This window comes from Perca flavescens, chromosome 15 (assembly GCF_004354835.1).
Source record: "Perca flavescens isolate YP-PL-M2 chromosome 15, PFLA_1.0, whole genome shotgun sequence".
Taxonomy (NCBI): Eukaryota; Metazoa; Chordata; class Actinopteri; order Perciformes; family Percidae; genus Perca; species Perca flavescens.
Genome location: NC_041345.1, coordinates 14,967,759 through 14,987,496, shown reverse-complemented (window position 1 = coordinate 14,987,496; position 19,738 = coordinate 14,967,759). Strand labels below are relative to the sequence as shown.

Here is a 19,738-nt window from a genome sequence, read left to right as displayed (position 1 = left end):
TGTCCCTTTGACAGATAAGAGTCAAAAAAGCATAAATGAAGGCACCAATCTTTCATTAAGACAACAAGCATAGGCTATTATCTCACATTCTACCGAGCTGTGCCACAGCTTACCTGCTCTGGTGTGAAGCTCATGGACACCCTCACTGTAACCTGTGAAGAAATAGCATGACATGCTGTTCTATACAAAGTGGTTCAGTGACTCTTGTTTAGTTGTTTTGTTCATTCATTAGTGGCCAACTGCAGAACAGCTCTAGAACACTAATCACTTAAAGCAGCAAGATGTCCACTTTATAAGTGAAACTCACACATGGGACTCTGAGAAAGGACCATCACTTCCACACTAACTGCAGGGTAGGGTTAGGTCATTTAAATAATTAAAAGCTGGACTCACACAAGTTAGATCTTTTCACTTTTAAAGGTTTGGTTGACGATTTCTTTCAGTGCAAATCAATACAAAAACAACCGGTAAATGCAGCAGTCTATTCAACAATTAAAAAAATACTAATTGCAATGTTTTTCTCCGTAGCAGTCACTCTCCTAATGAAATCAAAACGCTGTTATATTTGAGGTTAACAATTTACCTGTGCTGGGGAATTTAGATTCTTCTGATATTCTGTTGCAGTGGTAAATGAAGCAGATTTGGGTAGGGCTCTGGGGGAGCCAGACTCTGCATAAGCCATTTGGGATTGAGAGACAGGTCTGGAGCAGTCCTTCCTTGATGTTGTTGGTGTACTTTCAGCCACAGTGATGTGTGGTGGTGAAGCCTTGCAGAGGAAAAGTAGTCAAGTATTCTGCTATAACAGTTGTGATTTTATAAAATCCTAATCAATTGTGTGTATGAGATGTTTATTAAGCAGATATTTCCATGTCAACATACTTTTCTTCTTTACGTACAATACAAATGGTACAAAAATGCTCCATATCTAGAATGGAGAACCATATCTGAATTTGAAACCATAAGGTACAAGGTCCTTGTGGTCCAAGAATGACATTTGTGCCATGACTAGTTCATGAGTTATGCCTGCACATTGACAGATATGAATCATGTCCTGCATACCATTCACATCGTGGGAGTGTACCATAAAAATAACAAGGAACTAAATATAGCATAGCCTATATATATTTAATAAAACAGTTTGGCAATATTCCTTATGTTCATTAGCCTGGATGCCAGCCGAACTTGGCCCCGCCCACAAAATTCGAGGTCGGGAAGTTCGGTCTGGAGTTGCTCCGTTGAGAAGCCCGAACAGGATCTGTTCGGACCAATCAGATTGTCGGACAGATGATCAACAGTAACAGAATCAATCACGTCACCAAAGAACGCTTGGGTTGAATTTGTTGAGATGTGTAGATTTCACCATCGCGTCTGTTACAGAAGATATCGACAGCGCATTCATTTTAAAATCCTCAGCGGAGGAGCCTCAACAACTGCCCGAAAGCAAGAGAGAGACTGAAGAGAGAGAGCGCTATATGGTGGAGAGAGATAGAGAGAGACTGAAGAGAGAGAGCGTTATATGGTGGAGAGAGATAGAGAGAGACTGAAGAGAGAGAGCGTTATATGGTGGAGCGACATAGAGAGAGACTGAAGAGAGGGAGTCCCGGCGCTAGAACAAAGCCGTGAATCAGAGAAATAAAACGTGTTTTCGCCGATCCATCTCTAGAAATGCAACTGTAGCGAGCATGTCACTATCATTAACGTTATCCACATTTATATTTACAAGAAACAAATGATATATCCAGCTTCAAAAAAGTCTAAATGTCGGAAGTTAGAACGAATGCACGCGAATGCATTGTGCAAATAGTGGTTGTTATGGAGACGATACACAGTGTTGAGTTCCGTTGCTCTGATTGGTTGGAGTCTTTATCTGGAGCTGGAGTCTATCCAATGAATGCAGAGGCATTTTTTTTCCTGGTTCGGTTGGAAGGGGAACGCCCCATAATCACAGCCCAATGGAGCGATTTCAGACTCACATTCTGACTAGAATCTGAGTATGACCATGTCAGGCTATATGTTCATACCATCAATCATTTAAATGTTGTGTAACTTACTGGGATTCCAGCTATTGCATTTCCACCATTTTCCATTATTTCAGAATTCCCATGTATCCCTGGCAGGGTCGGAAGTGCAACACGCTGATCGTCTAGCCGTCGTCCCTGACTGGAGGCTATGATTTTGAAGAATTCGTTAGCGTCTGCACCTGTTACAGAGAGTCAAGAGTAATTTCTGTGATGTCTCAGGGAGAGTAAACACATACTTGACCTTGCCCCTTGTGTTTTTCTGACCTGTGGTTACACTATTTAAAGCAATTCCATTGTGCATGGGTGTGGCTGGTGTACTTCTGCTGGGTTGTAAAGAGCAGCGTTGCTCTTCCATACGTCCACCTTGTGCATGACTTATCATTTTTAAGAACTGCTCCTCTTCAGCTGGAGATGCCTCCTAATAAAGATTTAAATAAATAAAAGCAATGAGAAGTGAGACAACTAACAAACAACTTAGCCAATAGAGGCTGGATAAAATGAAATAAGCACATTTTTTCTTCAAAAGACTGTGGAGGATGAGCCTCCCTATCCATCACTGATGTCATTTTAATATCTTACTTAAATGAATATAACATTACAGGAGAGTAGATGTGTTGGCAAAACTATAAGCTGTTTATTGTGCAGCATGCTATCTCACCTGCTGATGTTGTTCAGGTTTGGCACGGACATCAGAAGACGAACTTTGGGGAGGTTTATCAGATGTGTCTGATTTGGGATGCTCTTTGCGTTGAGTAAATGGGGTACCCACATTTTGGAGGATTTGGGGTGCAGAACATCTATGTTCATCCATCCTTGAGCCCTGTGGAAGGAAAATAGGATTCATTGTTGTAATGTTTAATAAAAGCAGTTGCATGTGCTGTTAAACATATCCTACATCTGCAAATAAATGTGTGAAGACTTTGTGGAATAAAATCACAAAAACTGTCAAGAGTAGGCCCAACCTGGACTTTGGAGACCATGGAACACAAGTAGCTTGCATCCATCTCTGCAGCGGTTGATGTTGATGTGGTACCTCCATTCTGTATCCCTGGCAACGAAGGAAGAGACACTCGCTGGTCATCAAGTCGTTGGCCCTGAGAGTTGGCCAGCAGGCTAAAGAACTTTTCAGAATCTGGACCTGGGTTGGTGAAAAAAGGGCCATATTAGTTTTACGTTTAAACATGTAAACAATTATCACAACATGAAAGAGCATTTCAATTGCAAAAACATAAAATTCAAGAATAAAAACAGCAAGGCAAATATGTTTGTATTCTAACCTTTGGGCAAGGTGCTCTGACTGGGCTTGTGCTTGGGTGTGGACTGGGGACTAACATTTAAGACACATCTCTGTTCATCCATTCGCCCACGCTGGGAATGACTCATTAAGTACAAAAAATCTTCCTGTGTAGCTGGAGTCAAGGCCTAGATGGGAAAAGTGTACCGTACATATTTACGTCAGTAAATAAATTATCTGGAATATAAATTTAAATGCAGATTACAGATCTAAGATCTCATTGTTTAAAAATGTTGTAAATTATCTCCTGGGTTTAAAAATGTGCAGTGACTTGAGCATATACCTGTTTTTGAGATGCTTTATCTTCAGTCTTTGGTCGACCTATGTTTGAGCCGGGGCTGAATGAGGCTGAACGTGGAGGGCCTGAAGCAGATGCAGATGTATCATTTTTTGGTGAACATTTGGTTGCCGGGGTTAGGAGTTGAGGTAGAGAGCACCTTTGGTCATCCATTCTGGATTCCTGAAAATGCATTACATCAGCATTTTTCAGCATTCTTGATCAGGAGGCACACTTCTGTGATACATAAAGTTCCACACAGTATTGAGCAAATGATGGCTTCATGTAAGAATGTAATTATAAGATTCTTAGCCCTGTCAACAGGTTTGAATTTTACAAATGACATATTACAGGATTCAAAAACTGTGAAAAAATGTCCTAAGTGAATGGTTCCTAAGATGATGGCATGCTTTGACATGAAAACAGACTTTGAAGCACCGTACATCCAAAACATTTCTGCAAATGTATGGCTTTTAGCATCCAAACATTTCATTCATGTAATATTTTATCTGCATTCAAGTTAGCCCTCAAAGCCTAAAGTATTTTGGTACTTTCATCAATTGCATCAATTAGTTCTTTGACAAAAGGAAAGTACTAACCTGGACTTTAGAGACCATGTAACACAAGTAGCTTGAATCCCCTACTGCAGTAGATGTGGCATTCTCCTTTTGTAATCCTGGTAATAATGGAAGAGACACTCGCTGGTCGTCAAGCCGTTGGCTCTGAGTGTTGGCCAAGAGGCTGAACAACATATCAGAATCTCGATCTGGGAAGATAAAATGTGAAAACAGGTGAAATAGTTAAGTAACTATATAGACAATGAACTTTAAAAATGAAAATAAACTTGTCTAAACCTGGATCTGTTAGGACCAAATGGTAAAGAGGCAATTACAAGAATTGCAACTTTGGAAAATGTTCACAGAGACTTTATAAACACAGCCTCAACCTGTTTTAATTTTTACCTGTGTTTGATGTACATGCAGCAGGCTTTCTGTCTGTGTGTTTGGGTGTGCAGGGAGCACTCTTGCTTGAATCCAAGGAACAGTTCTGGTTGTCCATGCATCCAGGCTGGCCTTGGCTGATCATATTCATGAACTTCTGTTGTTCATCAGGTAATTCTTTCTATTGGAAAAAAAACAAAAAAACAAAACAGTGAGATTAAGATTTGATCAAATGAGGATTAATATCATCTAATAATGTCAAACGAGTCAGTAGAAGAAACAGTAGGACAGAACAGACGTTTAATTGGTTGTCTGGTACGAACAGAAGCTTCCTGTTTCTATCTGGAGTACTCTCTGTCACAGAAATCTGAGGTGCAGAGCTGTGATGGTTATTACTCCTAGGTTCCTGAGAAAACAAGTCACATTTGGGGTAGACGTCATTCATTATTCATAACACCACATGTGCAGGTGCATGCACTAAGCCCTTACAGCTTGTAGTCAAGTACCTGGTAGTTTAACCCTGGCAATGACACTCTCAGTTCATTAAGGTGTCGTCCCCCATAGTTTGAACCTGTGGGGAGCAGGGGTGAAACAATCAACAATCAATCTACAAAAGGACACATACACTGCTGATGGTATCTCTGTGTCTGCTGTCCCAACCTGCAGGTGTAGTTTTGATTTGTCCAGTTTTAACAGGACTCAAGGAGCAACGCTGTTCATCCATTCGTCCACGCTGTGAGTAACTCATTATGTTGATGATCTGCTCATGTTCTGGGGTTTCCTGTTGAACATCAGCCAAAGGAAAAAGCAAATAGTGTGAACTATTAAAACATGTAGATATAGTATAGTGGTACTCCTTGGTCCTAGTCCTAAACCATTTTGTTTTATTGCCCAATATAAATCCTAATATAAAATTCAATTATTCTTAAAAGCTAATCTTTTCTCACTCTCCATATCACAGTAAAAGTCCAGGAACCCATTTTGGGGACCAATGTAAAACATGGATGTAATATCAAGATGTAATCAATTATAGTATATGACATTGCCAACAAATTATGATAAAATACTTTAACTATGGAGGAGAATAAATATGACAGCTCAAAATATTTGCTTCTTTTGGTCACTTTCGAGAATTAAATACCATTCTGTACGCAAATATCTAAAATAAATAAACAATAATTAACACTATACAATAAGAACCAAAATATCATTTAAGAATATATGTATCAAAAAACATGCACTGTTATTCAAAATGTACACAAACGTTCAAGCATGGGACTATTAGGCTACAAAGATCTTACCAGCACAGTGTCGGTAGCTTCTGATTTTGAGTCCACTTTGGCAGCTGCCATGATGAAAAATAATGCAAAAAGAGGGAAGAGTCCCGTATTGATGATAAAAATGTGAAAAAGTACAGAAGGTTACACAAAAGTACTCCCTGTAAGTGATGGAGAATCCATTCAATACTTCTTGAATTTAACTATTGTATGTGCAATGGAAATGATGATCCTGACTGATGCTACTCCAAATATGTACTGGATATGGCTCGGTGGAAGGCCTTTATATAGAGATAAGTCCTGAGTATTAACCCGTTGCCGTTAAGACCCAAGAAAGTGCCCTGACCGTAATATTACCATCTGTAATCCCAGATGAAAACATAATCCTCAACATGGAGAGGGATGAGGTTTTTCACTGTTAGGTGTACATGTTCTCCCTTCTGACCTAACACTATATTTAAAATTCATGTTTGCATTTTAACGTCCCTACACATTAGCAATAGTTGAAGTAGGCATATGCCCAGGTTGTGATATTGAGATAAACAAAACTGATACTGCTGTGATAAACGAGGTCAAACTCAAAACCCACATACAAATATACTTACAAATATGAAAATGACAGTGAAAAATAATTTTTGTATCTGCCCCATGATTCGAATCCACTCCAAAATGTAATAAGTTTATTTAAAGTAGTACCTTTTACAGAACAGTCTCAAAGTGCTTCACAAGAATACAATTGTTTTAAAAAAAGGTAATCAAATTAACTTAAAAACAAACAAAATTACAAACATTAGACAAAGGCCAATTTAAATAAGTGAGTCTTCAGCTGCTTTGTAAAAGCGTCAACAGTGACCACAGAATGTGTGACAATAGGAAGGGCCTTCCACAGTGTCGGAGCCATCACTTCAAAGGCACGGTCCCCTTTTGATTTTAATCAAGCACAAGGGACAACCAGTAAGCCCTGGTCAGAAGACCTAAGTGACCTACTGATGATATAAGGATGGAGCAGGTCAGAGATGTACACAGGTGCCTGACCATGCAAAGCTCTATATGTCAAGACAATAATCTAAAAATTAATCCTGAATTTGATAGGAAGCCAGTGTTAAGAGGATTAGACGGGAGTGATGTAAGTTGTAATGCTGGACCAGGTCAACAGCCTTGCAGCAGCATTCTGGAGCTGTTGTGGACAGTCAAGGGACGACTTGCTGAGGCAGGTGAGAAGAGAACTGCAGTGGTCTAGTGGGGATGATATATATAGTAAGCATGGATGATCATCTATAGCTCAGATGGTTAACAGGTTCTTCCTTAGGTCATGCTACACCCTTCCACCAAGTTTCATGAAAATGGGGCCAGTAGGTTTTCTGAAACATAACCTCCTTGGCTGACGTATTTTAGTGAAAGATGGTGGTTGAATAAAATACCAAAGTCAAAAGATCCACAATGAACAATTCTGAGCATGGAAGTTTATTCTTAAATTTGGGATCACCATGTGTGATAAAGCTCATATTAAGTGGACAGGGAGTTGAGATTATTTTGTCGCATTTAAAGCAATTTTTATGCTGATTGAAAGTCCTCTGGAACACAATGCACAAGACACAATTTAAAGTGAATATCATGTTTCTTTATTACTTATCTTTAACATCAAAGAAACAAACACCCACCATACTTACTTCCGGCAATATATTAAAGTATATGGTAAATGTGCAAGATTTCATAAAACAGCAGTTGAGACATTTTGTCTAAAATGAAATTAAGGAAAAAAATGTACCTAGAGAAAAAAACAGAAGGTATTTCACACTTAACCTGAATGAATATACAATACATACTTTGACATGACTTAACTACATCTACATTAGACTTGATAAGATTTTTGGTGTGACATGATCCAGTTTTGTGGGAAAGATGAAATTGTTTGAAAGCAAAATTAGGGAAATCTCATATATAATTTAGTAACAAAAAATAACAATTTGAATGAGAATAGTAAAATAATCAAAAGATTAATAATGTCTAATTAAATATTTGAATACAATTTTAATCACAACAGTACACAGAACCCAATTCACAATAAACAACAAAATGACTATTCTAAAACAAAATAAAGAATCACAAGTTTCCATCCACGGCTACATCTAAGATTTCTCCTCATGCATCACTTTAGACGTCGGAGAGGCTGTGACAGAAGATCAGCAACCAGTCATCTCAAATGAAAGACTAAACCCTTATTCCAGTGTGTTCTTCTCCGTTCAGGGTCTAACTATCTAACTATCAGGATTAGGAACTTGGTCCAGACTCTTCAGGTCATTAAGGAAGCTGGTTGGAGTCAGGATGTGAGAAGACCCTGTCAAGGAAAATGTGATATTTTTCATAAAAAGGAGGCAAAACCTCTTGAATGCTGCATTTTTGGGACAAACAAAATCGTGACCTCCTCAACATGGATTCCTTACCAATCAGCACTTCCCATTTCCCGTCAGTGGCTCGAGTGACTTCATAGGCAGAGCGCATCTCTGACTTGGACACCCCACCAATCACAAATATAATAAGTCGAGGGCCAGAGCGATATTCTGTTGGAGATTTATTTTTGTGCCAGTGTCCAAAACGTGCACTGCTGTAAAAGAATTAAAACAATAATGAGCAATAAGTCAGTTTCAGTACACTGAATGATCCATCAATAATCGGGCGGGCGGGTGTCAGATCTGTACAGAACCCTGGAACAAAAACACTGACAGTATGAGAATAGCATTCAGATAACACAAGATTCACTCTCAGTGGTTTCTGTGACATGAAAAAAATTGGTAACACTTTACTTGAAGGTATCTACATAAGAGTGACATGAGACTGTCATGAACACATGACACGGTCATGACACATGAACCCTAACCATAACTTGTCATGACAAAAACCGAATGACACTTGCTGACAGAAAAGTTATGTCATAAACGTTTATGACTTGTTTATAATGTTTATGACACTCTTACGTAGATACCTTCAAGTAAAAGTGTAACTGAAATATTTTTAAAGTAATGTTGAGCTACCTAATGGATCGTAGAGTGGAAAGTCACGCCATGCCACTGACCACCTGTGTGAAACAAATCTCTCCGCAGTATCATCTGCCGTGTCATGTTGTAAATTCAGATGGATTTTGATTGGCTGTAAGGGTTTCTATCGTTCATTAAATTGCTCTAAAAGTGATCCCAATGATGTCATTTGCCACGGTCGTTGTCAATATAGTTGTGTGGACCCCACCATCCACTGGAGTTACGATTTTAAAAACTATATATTTATGGTTATCGTTATAGTTATTGTTATCTTCTCGGTGTGGACAGCCCTTTAGTCAATGCACATAGTGCAAACAGCTCTGCTAGTTTAACACAATTTAAGTTCATACTGCATTCATATTTTATTGTAACGCTTTGCTTACTACCTCTGCCAATCAGTTTCATAATGTTACAAAAGCGGTCAAATTAACACCTTATTTCCAACTGCCATGTCCGATTTTTAATAGCCAGTCCTATTTAGCCAGCCTTTATTTTTAGCATAGGGTTAATATTAATGACCACTCAGTTTTAATTCTGCACTTTGCTTAAAAGGAAGGGGACCAGCATTGTGCATTATGTAGATTATGAGTCAACCCAGGTCCATGAGAGCGGTTTGTATAAGCACTATGGTCATGATAGGAGTGAAAAGCAAAAATGGCTTAACTTCACCTTTTCAACTCACTTTGTCAAAAGCTTGGTTCCAACTTAGTATAATGGATAAAAGCTTTTATTTGACAACATTAATCTGTCTGCTATCCCAGTTAATATTTTTGTTGCTTTAAAAAAATAGAAAAACAAGGATTTTTTTTTTTAAAAGTAATATCACCTTGGAACATTAGAAAAAAAAAGCCGTCTGTGAAAGTCTAGCCGTCATGTTTTCAAAATGTTTTGTATTATTACTCATTAACCAATCATTTTTTTTATAATATCGTGCACTGTAATAAAGTAACAATGTGCAGTTCACATTTGATAAACAATTTATTTTTGGTTTCAAGCACCCACCTGACTGCAGTCTGAGTTGTGTTGATGGGAGCAGGATCAGAGATGAATGGCCACTGCTTTCTGTCCAGTTTGTCCTCGATGGCATTCTGCAACACAGAAACACAGACTGTGTAAATATTTGAAGGCAAAACTGAGCAGGTGTGCCAGTAACATCAGAAACCTCATTTTGGCTTTATTACCTCCATGACATCTTTGATTATGGGTGCCCATCTAGAGAGCTGGTACGTGCTCTCTGTGCGCTCCCTCCGCTCAGGCAGAGTTTGCTCTGCATTGCGGCCCTAACAAACAACATAAGTATGTTACAAATACTGACGGAAAATTATATTTGAAATTGCACCCACAATGCAATCAAGAAATTTACCCCAGCTATAATGTTACAGCCCAGGTTCTGCAGATTGGTGATGATGTTGCTGTCGGCCTGTATGTTTGCATGCTGGATGAGCTTGGCAAGGTTCTCCTCCCCGATGCCTATATGGATAACCAGATATTTAACAATGGTGAAGGCAATGAGAACACTTGTTTCTCTGCTAGTCAACACAAAAAAGCTTCTGGTCATGAAAACATTTTGGTTTTAAAATGTTATATTAGTTAAAAAAAAAAAAAGATTTGTGAAAAGGCCACACCTTTTTTCTTGTGGAATATGTACAGCAGTATGATGCGGATTTTCTCATAGGCCCCAATTTCATTGTTCAGGAGCACAGGAACAATGCTCTTCATGGCATCCTTCAGAGGTTCCCCTTCTGCATTTGCTCCCATTGCCAGGTCCTGTGGAAGACACCCATGGTTAACTATTAACTTCAACTGGAATCTCAATTACAACTTAAGTCAGCTGACAGACAACTCACAGGGCAGCTGACACAGGATGATGACTTTGAAGAATAATGCATTAGCACGATTGCACTGAGCCTTTCACTAAACTTCTTAAAAAAGGTTATTGCTGGCGTTACATATGCTGTAAACTGCTCCGTATAATAATAATCTCAGAATACTTACAATTGTTTCACTGAACAGAAGAAAAAAATATTTGTAATGAAATAAACTGTCCTAGATTCACAGTAAACCTCCAGAGTTGCATTTGTAATCCATTAACTATGTCAAAAATAATGATAGATATTGGACACTTAACTTGGTTTTTATACTTGCATCCAGATTTGGGATATCCCTTTAATGCAATCCTGGGCACTGTGTGACCTCCCTAAAAACTCTTGTTAAGCGTTATGATGAATTTGGACTAAGCTTTGTTGGGGCCAATCGACAACAAAACTTTTTATGAGCAAGTGAAATTAGACAGTGGCTACAAGAGCACATAAAAATACAGCACACTGTTTTGTTTATAATGTTACACACATACATCTGTATCGGGTTGCCCAAACAATGTAGAACACTAAAACAAATGACAGCTGATAGAGAGCTGTTGCTGTTGGATCACACTGTCCATCTTTGAGCCAAAACATGCCCATTGGATTAAAGAGGCAGCTTTCAGACATGCTGACCATCCATTAGTGCATTTGAGTAATTCACTCATAAAAAGGCCCCATTAACACTTGCATCTCATAATGCCACGACCATGCATGCTTATCATTTCCTGTGTGGATTATCTGATAAGGGATGGAAATGTAACCAAATATGTCCTCTCATGGAGACAAACCATGTCTAGCTCATACAAACAACACACTGGGTCTTGGCACTGGTCTGGACTGTGGCTTTATCCCAGGCTCATGTTGATGGAAGGATTTCTACATCACCAAGTAGTTAAAGTGGGTTATTTAATGCCTTGACACTCAGTAATGACATAACAGCTTCTCCTGCATTTCTGTAGATATGTGGACGTTGATGTCCGGTCCCAAGCTTCTTATGTAATATTACGATTCTCCATTAAATATCACAACATTAGTGGAGCTATAAATAAAGATGCCATCACATCAAGGTCACTTAGTGTGTTGAGTGAGTGGGACAGAGTAACTCTGTCAGACATTCCCTCTAAGATACTTACCGTTACTGACTAACACAGTGGGACATATAGTTGCTACCCTGCAATATAAAAAAACTACTATTTTATCAACTATGCATGAGCAGACAAATACCAATACTTTAATTGAATGCTCCTCTATGGGTACCTTTCTCTTCAGGGATCAAGAGACCATTATCATGTTTCTATTTATACCTCCAGCTATAGATGTACGGGACAACTATAGCTTCACTCATTTCATTGCCATAAAACTGTAGATGTAATAAACGGGACCACCACAGTATAGCTGTAAACATTACAACAATGCAATTCTTTTTTAAAAATCTATCTGAGCTGTTTGTGTCCTAATTGCGCTGAGTCAAAATGTCGAGGATACTGTCAAAAAATTATTAATTTCAATTGTACACCCCACAAGAGTACTGACCTGTTCCACTTCACAAAGCTTATCAACAGAGCCCTTAAATTTCTTCATACAAGCTTCAGCTAGGTGCAAGTGAGTAGAGTACTGTGAATGAAAATGCATAATTATAATAACAACATTTAATTAATTTGCATTTATAACAAAACCATCATATGATATATAAAACCAATAAAACATTTTCAAAGCCACAGGCAAGACTGAGAACTGATAGGAGATAGAAACTTTCTGGAGCAACTACAGAGATTCTTGTCATAATTGACAGTGTATGGGCCATTAACTAGAATGTGGGCAATTCTTTTAATTAAGACTTGTTCAAACTGTACTTTCAATACTGTCTCCTAATAAAATATGTTCAAAATTCTGATTAAGGGAAAATTCACTGTTGTGTATAGTCCTAATCTTGTACAGTTCAGAGAGTACTGACTTTACAATAAATAAATAAAATGATGATGAAAATACTATATATGGTTAAGATTTTCTCCATCCTACTCACCATGCTCAGCTCCTTTTGATACTGTGGCATCTTCTTTAACATCTGAGAGAGATCTTTTAAGTTGGCCTGAAATGCAAAACATTTTTACCAAAATTGTATTATAACATAAAAGTTGTCTTCATCTTATATCACAGACATCTATTATAATAACTGAACTATACATGAACACTCACATTGTCAGTGCACATTCTCTTGCTCTCACAAAAGGTGCGCAGAAGCTCTGTCACTTTCCTGCAACAATGGGTTTTGAAAATGATCAGTCACCTTGTGCAGGAGTACATTTAATTAGTTATAATAATGATGACATGAGTTATATTCTCATCTAGATGTGACAGACTTACTTAGTGACATCAGCAATGTGCATATGTCTGAGCTGAACCCAGAGCTCATCATCTTCGTCCAATAATACTTCTCGGTCATTCGAATTCCCAATGCCGGTTGTCTGATAACTTCAATAAATAAAACAAGTACAACACAATTAACTATGGATTAAAGGTCCCATGACATGCTGCTTTTTGGATGCTTTTATATAGACCTTAGCAGTCCTCTAATACTGTATCTGATGTTTCTTTCCCGAAATTCAGCCTTGGTGCAGAATTACAGCCACTAGAGCCAGTCCCACAATGAGCTTTCCTTAGGATGTGCCATTTCAATGTCTGTAGCTTTAAATGCTATTGAGGAGGAGAGAGGGTGGGCAAGGTGGAGGGTGGGGGTGTGGCCTTGACCAACCGCCACTTTGCTTTTTTGCAAGCCATGATGTCTCTCTCTCTCTCTCATGGGCGGGCCAAATTCTCTGGGCGGGCAAAGCAGAGAAAGGGGAGGTAACCTTGCTCCTTATGACCTCATAAGGAACAAGATTCCAGATCGGCCCATCTGAGCTTTCATTTTCTCAAAGTTAGAGCAGGATACCCAGGGCTCCGTTTACACCTATCGCCATTTCTAGTCACTGGGGGACCATAGGCAGGCTAGGGGAACTCATATTAATGTTAAAAACCTCATAAAGTGAAATTTGGTATGCCCAAGACAGCACACTGACCTGGCAAAGCAAATGAACAGCAGCCCAGATATTCACTCACCTATAGATGTCTTGTTTGATATCTAGCAAGTCGTAGGCCATCGCCTGGAAGGTCAACTCATGTAGAATAGGGGAGATGGGATCAAACCCACGATCAACAATCAGTAGCTGGGATCTCGCCTTATCTGCACCCTAAAAACAATAAACATAAGGGATATTATATAATACTAATAATACTTTACAGAGAACTTCACAGATGCATAATAAATTAGGATCTAGTCTACAGTACGCATGAAATATAAGGCCCTTTATTATCTTTTTGTGAATCTGTCATGCAGTGAAAGTCTTTTATCAATACAAGTTCAATATCTGCTGTCTGTTGCAGCATGAGGCAGTGCTTCAGAAAATTTGTCAAGTACAGTAAAAAATAAAGAGAATGCTTAGACAGCACAGCATGGTAATGCACTTCAGATCTATGGGGGCAAAAAGAAAACAGTAATACATGCCTGTTAAGACCCATCTCAGGAGCAAGGATATGTCAGCTAAGAAAGACAGAAAAGAAGGGAAAAAGGGAAAGGTCCAGGTGTAATCAACAGGAAATAAAACCCAGAAACCACAGAAACTTTCACAACCTGTGAAGGTGAAGAGCTGCAGAATCCCGAAGGAAGTGTATTCTCTTATATGGAAAAGTTGGTTTAGCAGGAAAAAAAAAGCAGAATAAGAATTCAGAATACAAGAATTGTATTGATACTGTAGAGCACATAAAACTTGTTGTGGGTGGTGGTCTAAGTAGGTCCTAACCTCTCCCATGCTTGGGTTGTCAGCTTTATGAGCAGTAAGGCGCTGGTAGACTTCATCAGCCAGTCTAGCATTGTCCTCTGGTCCCCTTAGAAACAGAGAGGTATACAAATGAATCAACAAATTCAGCGGAAAACTAATTTCAGTGTACTTTTATGCAAGGCTTTCATACTTGCGGTAACGGATTGCAGGGTACTCCTTAAGTGTGTCACACAGGGTTGCAATCTGCTCCGCCAGATTTTCCATCATTTTGTCTTTATCTTTATTTGGCTTAGAACTGTAGAAGGAGTACAAGGAGTTTGGATCATCCAGGGAGAATACCTGCAGGGGTGAGAGGTATCAATTTAACCATATCATGTTTACAACAATCAAGCAGAACTATTCACATTTACATTAACAATGGAAAAAATGACTGCGTATAATGTGAAAGGTGTAGTAATAGTGGTAATATACCCACAGCTCTAGGGGAACATTTAAGCATCTTTCAGCTCAAACTTTACTGTTTCACTCTTAACTCTCTCATCAACCTTGTTTCCAGCCATAGCAGGCATAATAGATAAACCCACTGTATGCTACCTGCCCAGTACCAAACAAAACACAGACAAAATGAGTGACTCGCTGTTTAGCAAAGTGGGGCGTTTAGCAGCCAGCCAGATACTTTCCTCAGGAGTTGTTGGTAACCAAAATACAACTAATACAAAAAAGGGGAGATAATTCCCTACCTGAGCCTCATAGGGCAGGAAAGCAACGTTGATCTCTTTTAAAGTCTTGACAACCTTGGCAACTCTGGATCTACCAATCTCGGCAAAGAGACCATCTGGACAAGCTATGGAAGCAAACATTAATAAATAAATTAGAAATGGCAATAGCTTAATGTTATTATTCAATATATTTCAAAACGTAATAATACAAATGAGCACTGCACGCACACACACTTACTATCAGTGAAGAAGATGTGTGCTGCTTTGTAAGTAAAGGCAGCATCTTTGAAGTCGTTAATAAGAGCACGGACTGACTGTAAATGAAAACAATTTTTGTTTAAAAGATTAAGATTATGAGAAAATTCACAATGAGGGAACTGAGGAATCTGAGGAAAGGCAACAGCTAACCTTCTCCACAGGTGAAATCAAATAAATGGCCTCCAAACTAGAGATGGGCTCCCTACGTTTATTGATGTCCTCCACAACTGAAAACGAGAAAACAGAGAACCTTTACTTTAATCTACACAATCTGACTTAATCAATATGTAACTGCAAATAAAACATTAACATCACCATCATGTCAGGTGAAATACAGTAATATAATGTACAAGCTACCAGATCAAAATCAGTGAATGCTGGCATGAATTACAAGTGTGTGTGTGGAACTCTGAGAAGGCCACACACATTTGGTTTGTGGATGGTGAAAAACACTTTCATGTGCAAATTTCAGATAAAAAAAAAAAAATTAGATTATGCAAATGAAGTGGCCTTGTATGGACTGCATCTTTTTCATTTATATCAAATCTATCAGGGACCATTAATGTGCTAGGGACAGTGGACACTGTCAACTTAAGAAAGATTATGGCCATCCACATATAATGTAGGAAAGACGATGAGCATTTTGTATGTGGACAGGACAAATGTAAATATCCCCCAATTGATCTATGATGACAGTTTAAAAGAGGCAGGCAAAGGTTAAGCAACACTTGAAAACAGTGTACGGATATCTGTTAGTTCTTTGAAGTGTGATCCCTCATATATGCAACTGATCCATAGGATGCAAGACCATTAGTTATCTGCATACTTACTGGTAACCCCCTCTGCCAAAATGTCAGACATCTTGCAGCAAGAGGACAGAATTCGCATGCTCATGTGATCCACAATAAGAACCTGAAGTAACACAAGATAAAAAGGGGTTATAAATTTAGTGACAAAAATCAAGGGATTTTTATTCTTATTGGTCAACGGTTACCTTCCATTCTCCATCCTTCTTCACACTCTTAATGACCCCATTGAGGATTTCTGTAGAAGAGAGGGAAAAAAAAAATCATAAATGACCAGACTTATCTCCACAGCGCCGCAGAGGAGAGTCTGGCTAGTCCACACAGCATTCTGAGATAGGAAAAATATGTGCTCTTGTTTATTGGCATTTCTTTAAACTTTAAACATTTTCCTTTAAATCACAATCGTCTTGGGTGGCGCTAAGCGCCAAACGGAGTAACTATGCCTTTGCAAAATAGCCTCGGGAAGGAACTTGTTTTGGTGGAACGTGTCCGTTCAAAAGTTGTTTTAGTTGTGCAACAGAAAACTCAGATTGGACAGATCTAGCTAGCTGTCTGGATTTACCCTGCAGAGATCTGAGGAGCAGTTAACCAGAGTCCTCATAAATCCACCGGAGTTTAAAACTACAACACAAAGAAAGTGGAAGGTGATGGACATCCAGCGGAACCTCCAGCGGTACCGGAACAATCCCGTAAATGAAAACTTGTTGATATAGATTAATAATTTGGAAATTGTTGTTCCAGTGACTTCATAGACGCAACAGCTGAGGTATGGTACTACTGGGAAAACACACTGCAAAACTGAGGGTTTCCTGCAGTGTTTTACTGTGGAGGTAGGCCATCTTGTCCAAAACATCTACACCTTCAGGGTAAAAGAGCAGAGGCACTATTCCACACAGCAAACGCTGTTATAATAGTAATAATATTTATATTAGGTGTGGCTATTGTTTAGGCCATCATCTACTTACAAAGATCTGGGTGGCTTACCACCTCAGCTAAACCGTTTCCTCTCTTTAATAGTGCACAGAAGGACAGCGTGGGAAGAGACATGAAAATGAAGAACTACATCGATGTGTTATCATGTACATTACTGAACTTCCTTGATTAACCTCATTAGAAACACAGCAGTGACTCTCTAAGACATATGATTGATTGTTATAAGTCTTATTACCACATTGATTCACTTACTAATTGTCATGATAATTAGCTGGCACAAGTTTAATTCAGCAGTTAATTATAAAGAAACATAGTATTGCTCTAAACCTCCTGTTAATGATCACTGTAATTACTTTATATGAATTGTTTCCAAAATAATAATCTGGTGTTGGTGGGGCTTCTGAATTTTTAATGGAAGCTGGTTGTTTTTGGGTCTGGACTGTTGAGATAGGAGGCCATACCTATAATCTAGCTTGTACCAACATACATTCAACAACATAAATATGTCTGCCAGGACCAAGTTGAAAATTAATCACTGACAAATGCCTCATCTTGCCTATTTTCAACCTATTTTCATAGAGGGAACTGGAAAAGATGACTACTTGTAGCTGGGGATTTCCACAGCCTTCAAGGTATTTTAGCAATCTAAATCTCAGCCTACATTTGTTAATTTTTAAAATGTACCAAAATATCTGCATAATTTCCCTGATGCCTGTCATGCCTGTAACATAATGCTGTATTAGGACTTATTTGATTTTACTCTGTCACTGCTCTGAGTTTATTACTTACAATGACATATTTTATTTGCAATTATAGTGGCAGGGGAGAGGGCCTAAACTCTCCCATGCTTTAACTCAACTTGTGTGGACAACAATGTCTTCAAGCATTAGATCAAGCTCCTAAGACCTGTCAACATGCCACCGTTCTAGATAACTGCTTTTGCAGTTTCTGAAGCCCAACCCTACAAACAGGAGTTATTCAAATTAGTGGCAATGAAAAAAAGAGCATATTCTAAAACGTACATAAATGACAAGTCACTGGTCTGGTCTCAGAATCCTAGATCCAAGATACCACTGCCCAGGGACTACAGATGAAAATTAGCTTATAATAGCTAACTCTGGTACTGCTAAGGAGCTGTGCTTTGTCCCTGTCAAATAAACAAATAACGAAGATTTTAACAATTCTGAGTGGCAGGTGTTTGCACACTAACGTTACACTCCTCCTAATCCTTGACATTAGTGAAAAGATTGTAACATTACCAGTGTTAAAATGAATACTACCTTTAACATTATAGGTTGTTTAGAACAATGAACCACTTAATTACCATACTTAAAATGTGGCATATAAATATAATAGCTAGTTATATGATAACCATTACCATCACATAACGCTATTTGTCTTTGTAGAGATTTGTACACAATGTATTAATTAGTAGAGATTTGTGAATACACAATGTATTAATTAATCATTATTAGCCTACACTTGACGTTATGTTACAAATACTTTGAATGCATCCATTATATAACGTTATTGAAACAATAGTTACATTATTTTTTTTTAACAAAACAACACACCTGAGTAAAAATTGAATGATCAGTTACTTTAAAAACTTTTTGTAACAAAAATTGTGCGTACAGCATGAATGTTCTGGCCGATTTAGTCCAATGCTAGAAAAGTTATCGGGCTTCCTTGTAGGTTAACTTTAGCTAGCTAACGTTACCTATGGACTGTCGCAACATTTCCAGTCACTGATGCCGCATTTTACATCCGCCAAATAACACAACAAATCTTAATTTCCCCTCAGCAAATGTTATCAACACAACAATACCAATTGTTATCAATGGCTTGGGTTGGCGAGACACATTATTTCCTTAGGTAATATTAGCATTTTAATTGGGACTGGAACAGGAAGAAACCATTGGTGAACCAAAGTCCTAGCAGTGTTTTGTGTTATAACGTTAGGTCTATCTTCAATTTATCGAGCTCGTACGAGATACATTCGAATTAACTACCTGTGTATATCAACGTTAGTTAGTAACTTCTGAAAGCAGATAACGATATGAGTGTATAACTTACTTTCTCCTACTACCGCTTTCAGCCCACTCGGTGCCATCTTGACAGCAGTCTGCTGGCTTCTCTCTCGTCGGTCACTTCCTTGTTGTTGCAAAGCCTGTATGGTTCTAGCACACAGCTTTTGACAGCGAAATAGTGCCCCCCATTGGTTGGTACTACTGTTGCCTCAACACATCTCATACGCTTTTCACATTTTTGTGTTGTAAGTAGCTACAAAATTAGCACCATCCACCAGCCAAATGCTGGTAAAATATGCAATTGACTGATAGATTTGCCACCAGGCAAAAAAAATTGCGTGGCTGGCCAACTTTGAACATCACTATTTGGCTGGTGGACCAAAAAGTTAATTAACTTTAAAATTAATTTTGCACCCTGCTGTAACCATACAGTTTATGGTTGGAACCATATATTGTATAACATGTTT

General features: G+C 38.5%; 1 protein-coding gene across 2 annotated transcripts; it reads right to left on the bottom strand.

Moving 5' to 3' along the window:
- Positions 1-7,677: 7,677 nt before the first annotated feature.
- stxbp2 (syntaxin binding protein 2) lies at positions 7,678-19,475 on the bottom strand. Of its 2 annotated transcripts, none has more exons than XM_028598563.1 (19): positions 19,318-19,475; positions 16,497-16,546; positions 16,333-16,414; positions 15,653-15,729; positions 15,483-15,558; positions 15,266-15,369; positions 14,716-14,864; positions 14,547-14,631; positions 13,807-13,937; positions 13,072-13,179; positions 12,904-12,961; positions 12,731-12,796; positions 12,241-12,321; positions 10,471-10,612; positions 10,209-10,315; positions 10,027-10,125; positions 9,848-9,933; positions 8,255-8,412; positions 7,678-8,148 (listed from the first exon to the last, which is right to left on the bottom strand). In XM_028598563.1, the coding sequence occupies exons 1-19, from the start codon at positions 19,352-19,354 to the stop codon at positions 8,069-8,071; spliced, it is 1,776 nt and encodes a 591-aa protein (XP_028454364.1). In that variant the 5' UTR covers positions 19,355-19,475; the 3' UTR covers positions 7,678-8,068. The 2 variants fall into 2 exon arrangements, with proteins under 2 accessions (XP_028454364.1, XP_028454363.1); XM_028598562.1 differs by having other exon boundaries at positions 8,255-8,415; positions 19,318-19,473.
- Positions 19,476-19,738: the final 263 nt, after the last annotated feature.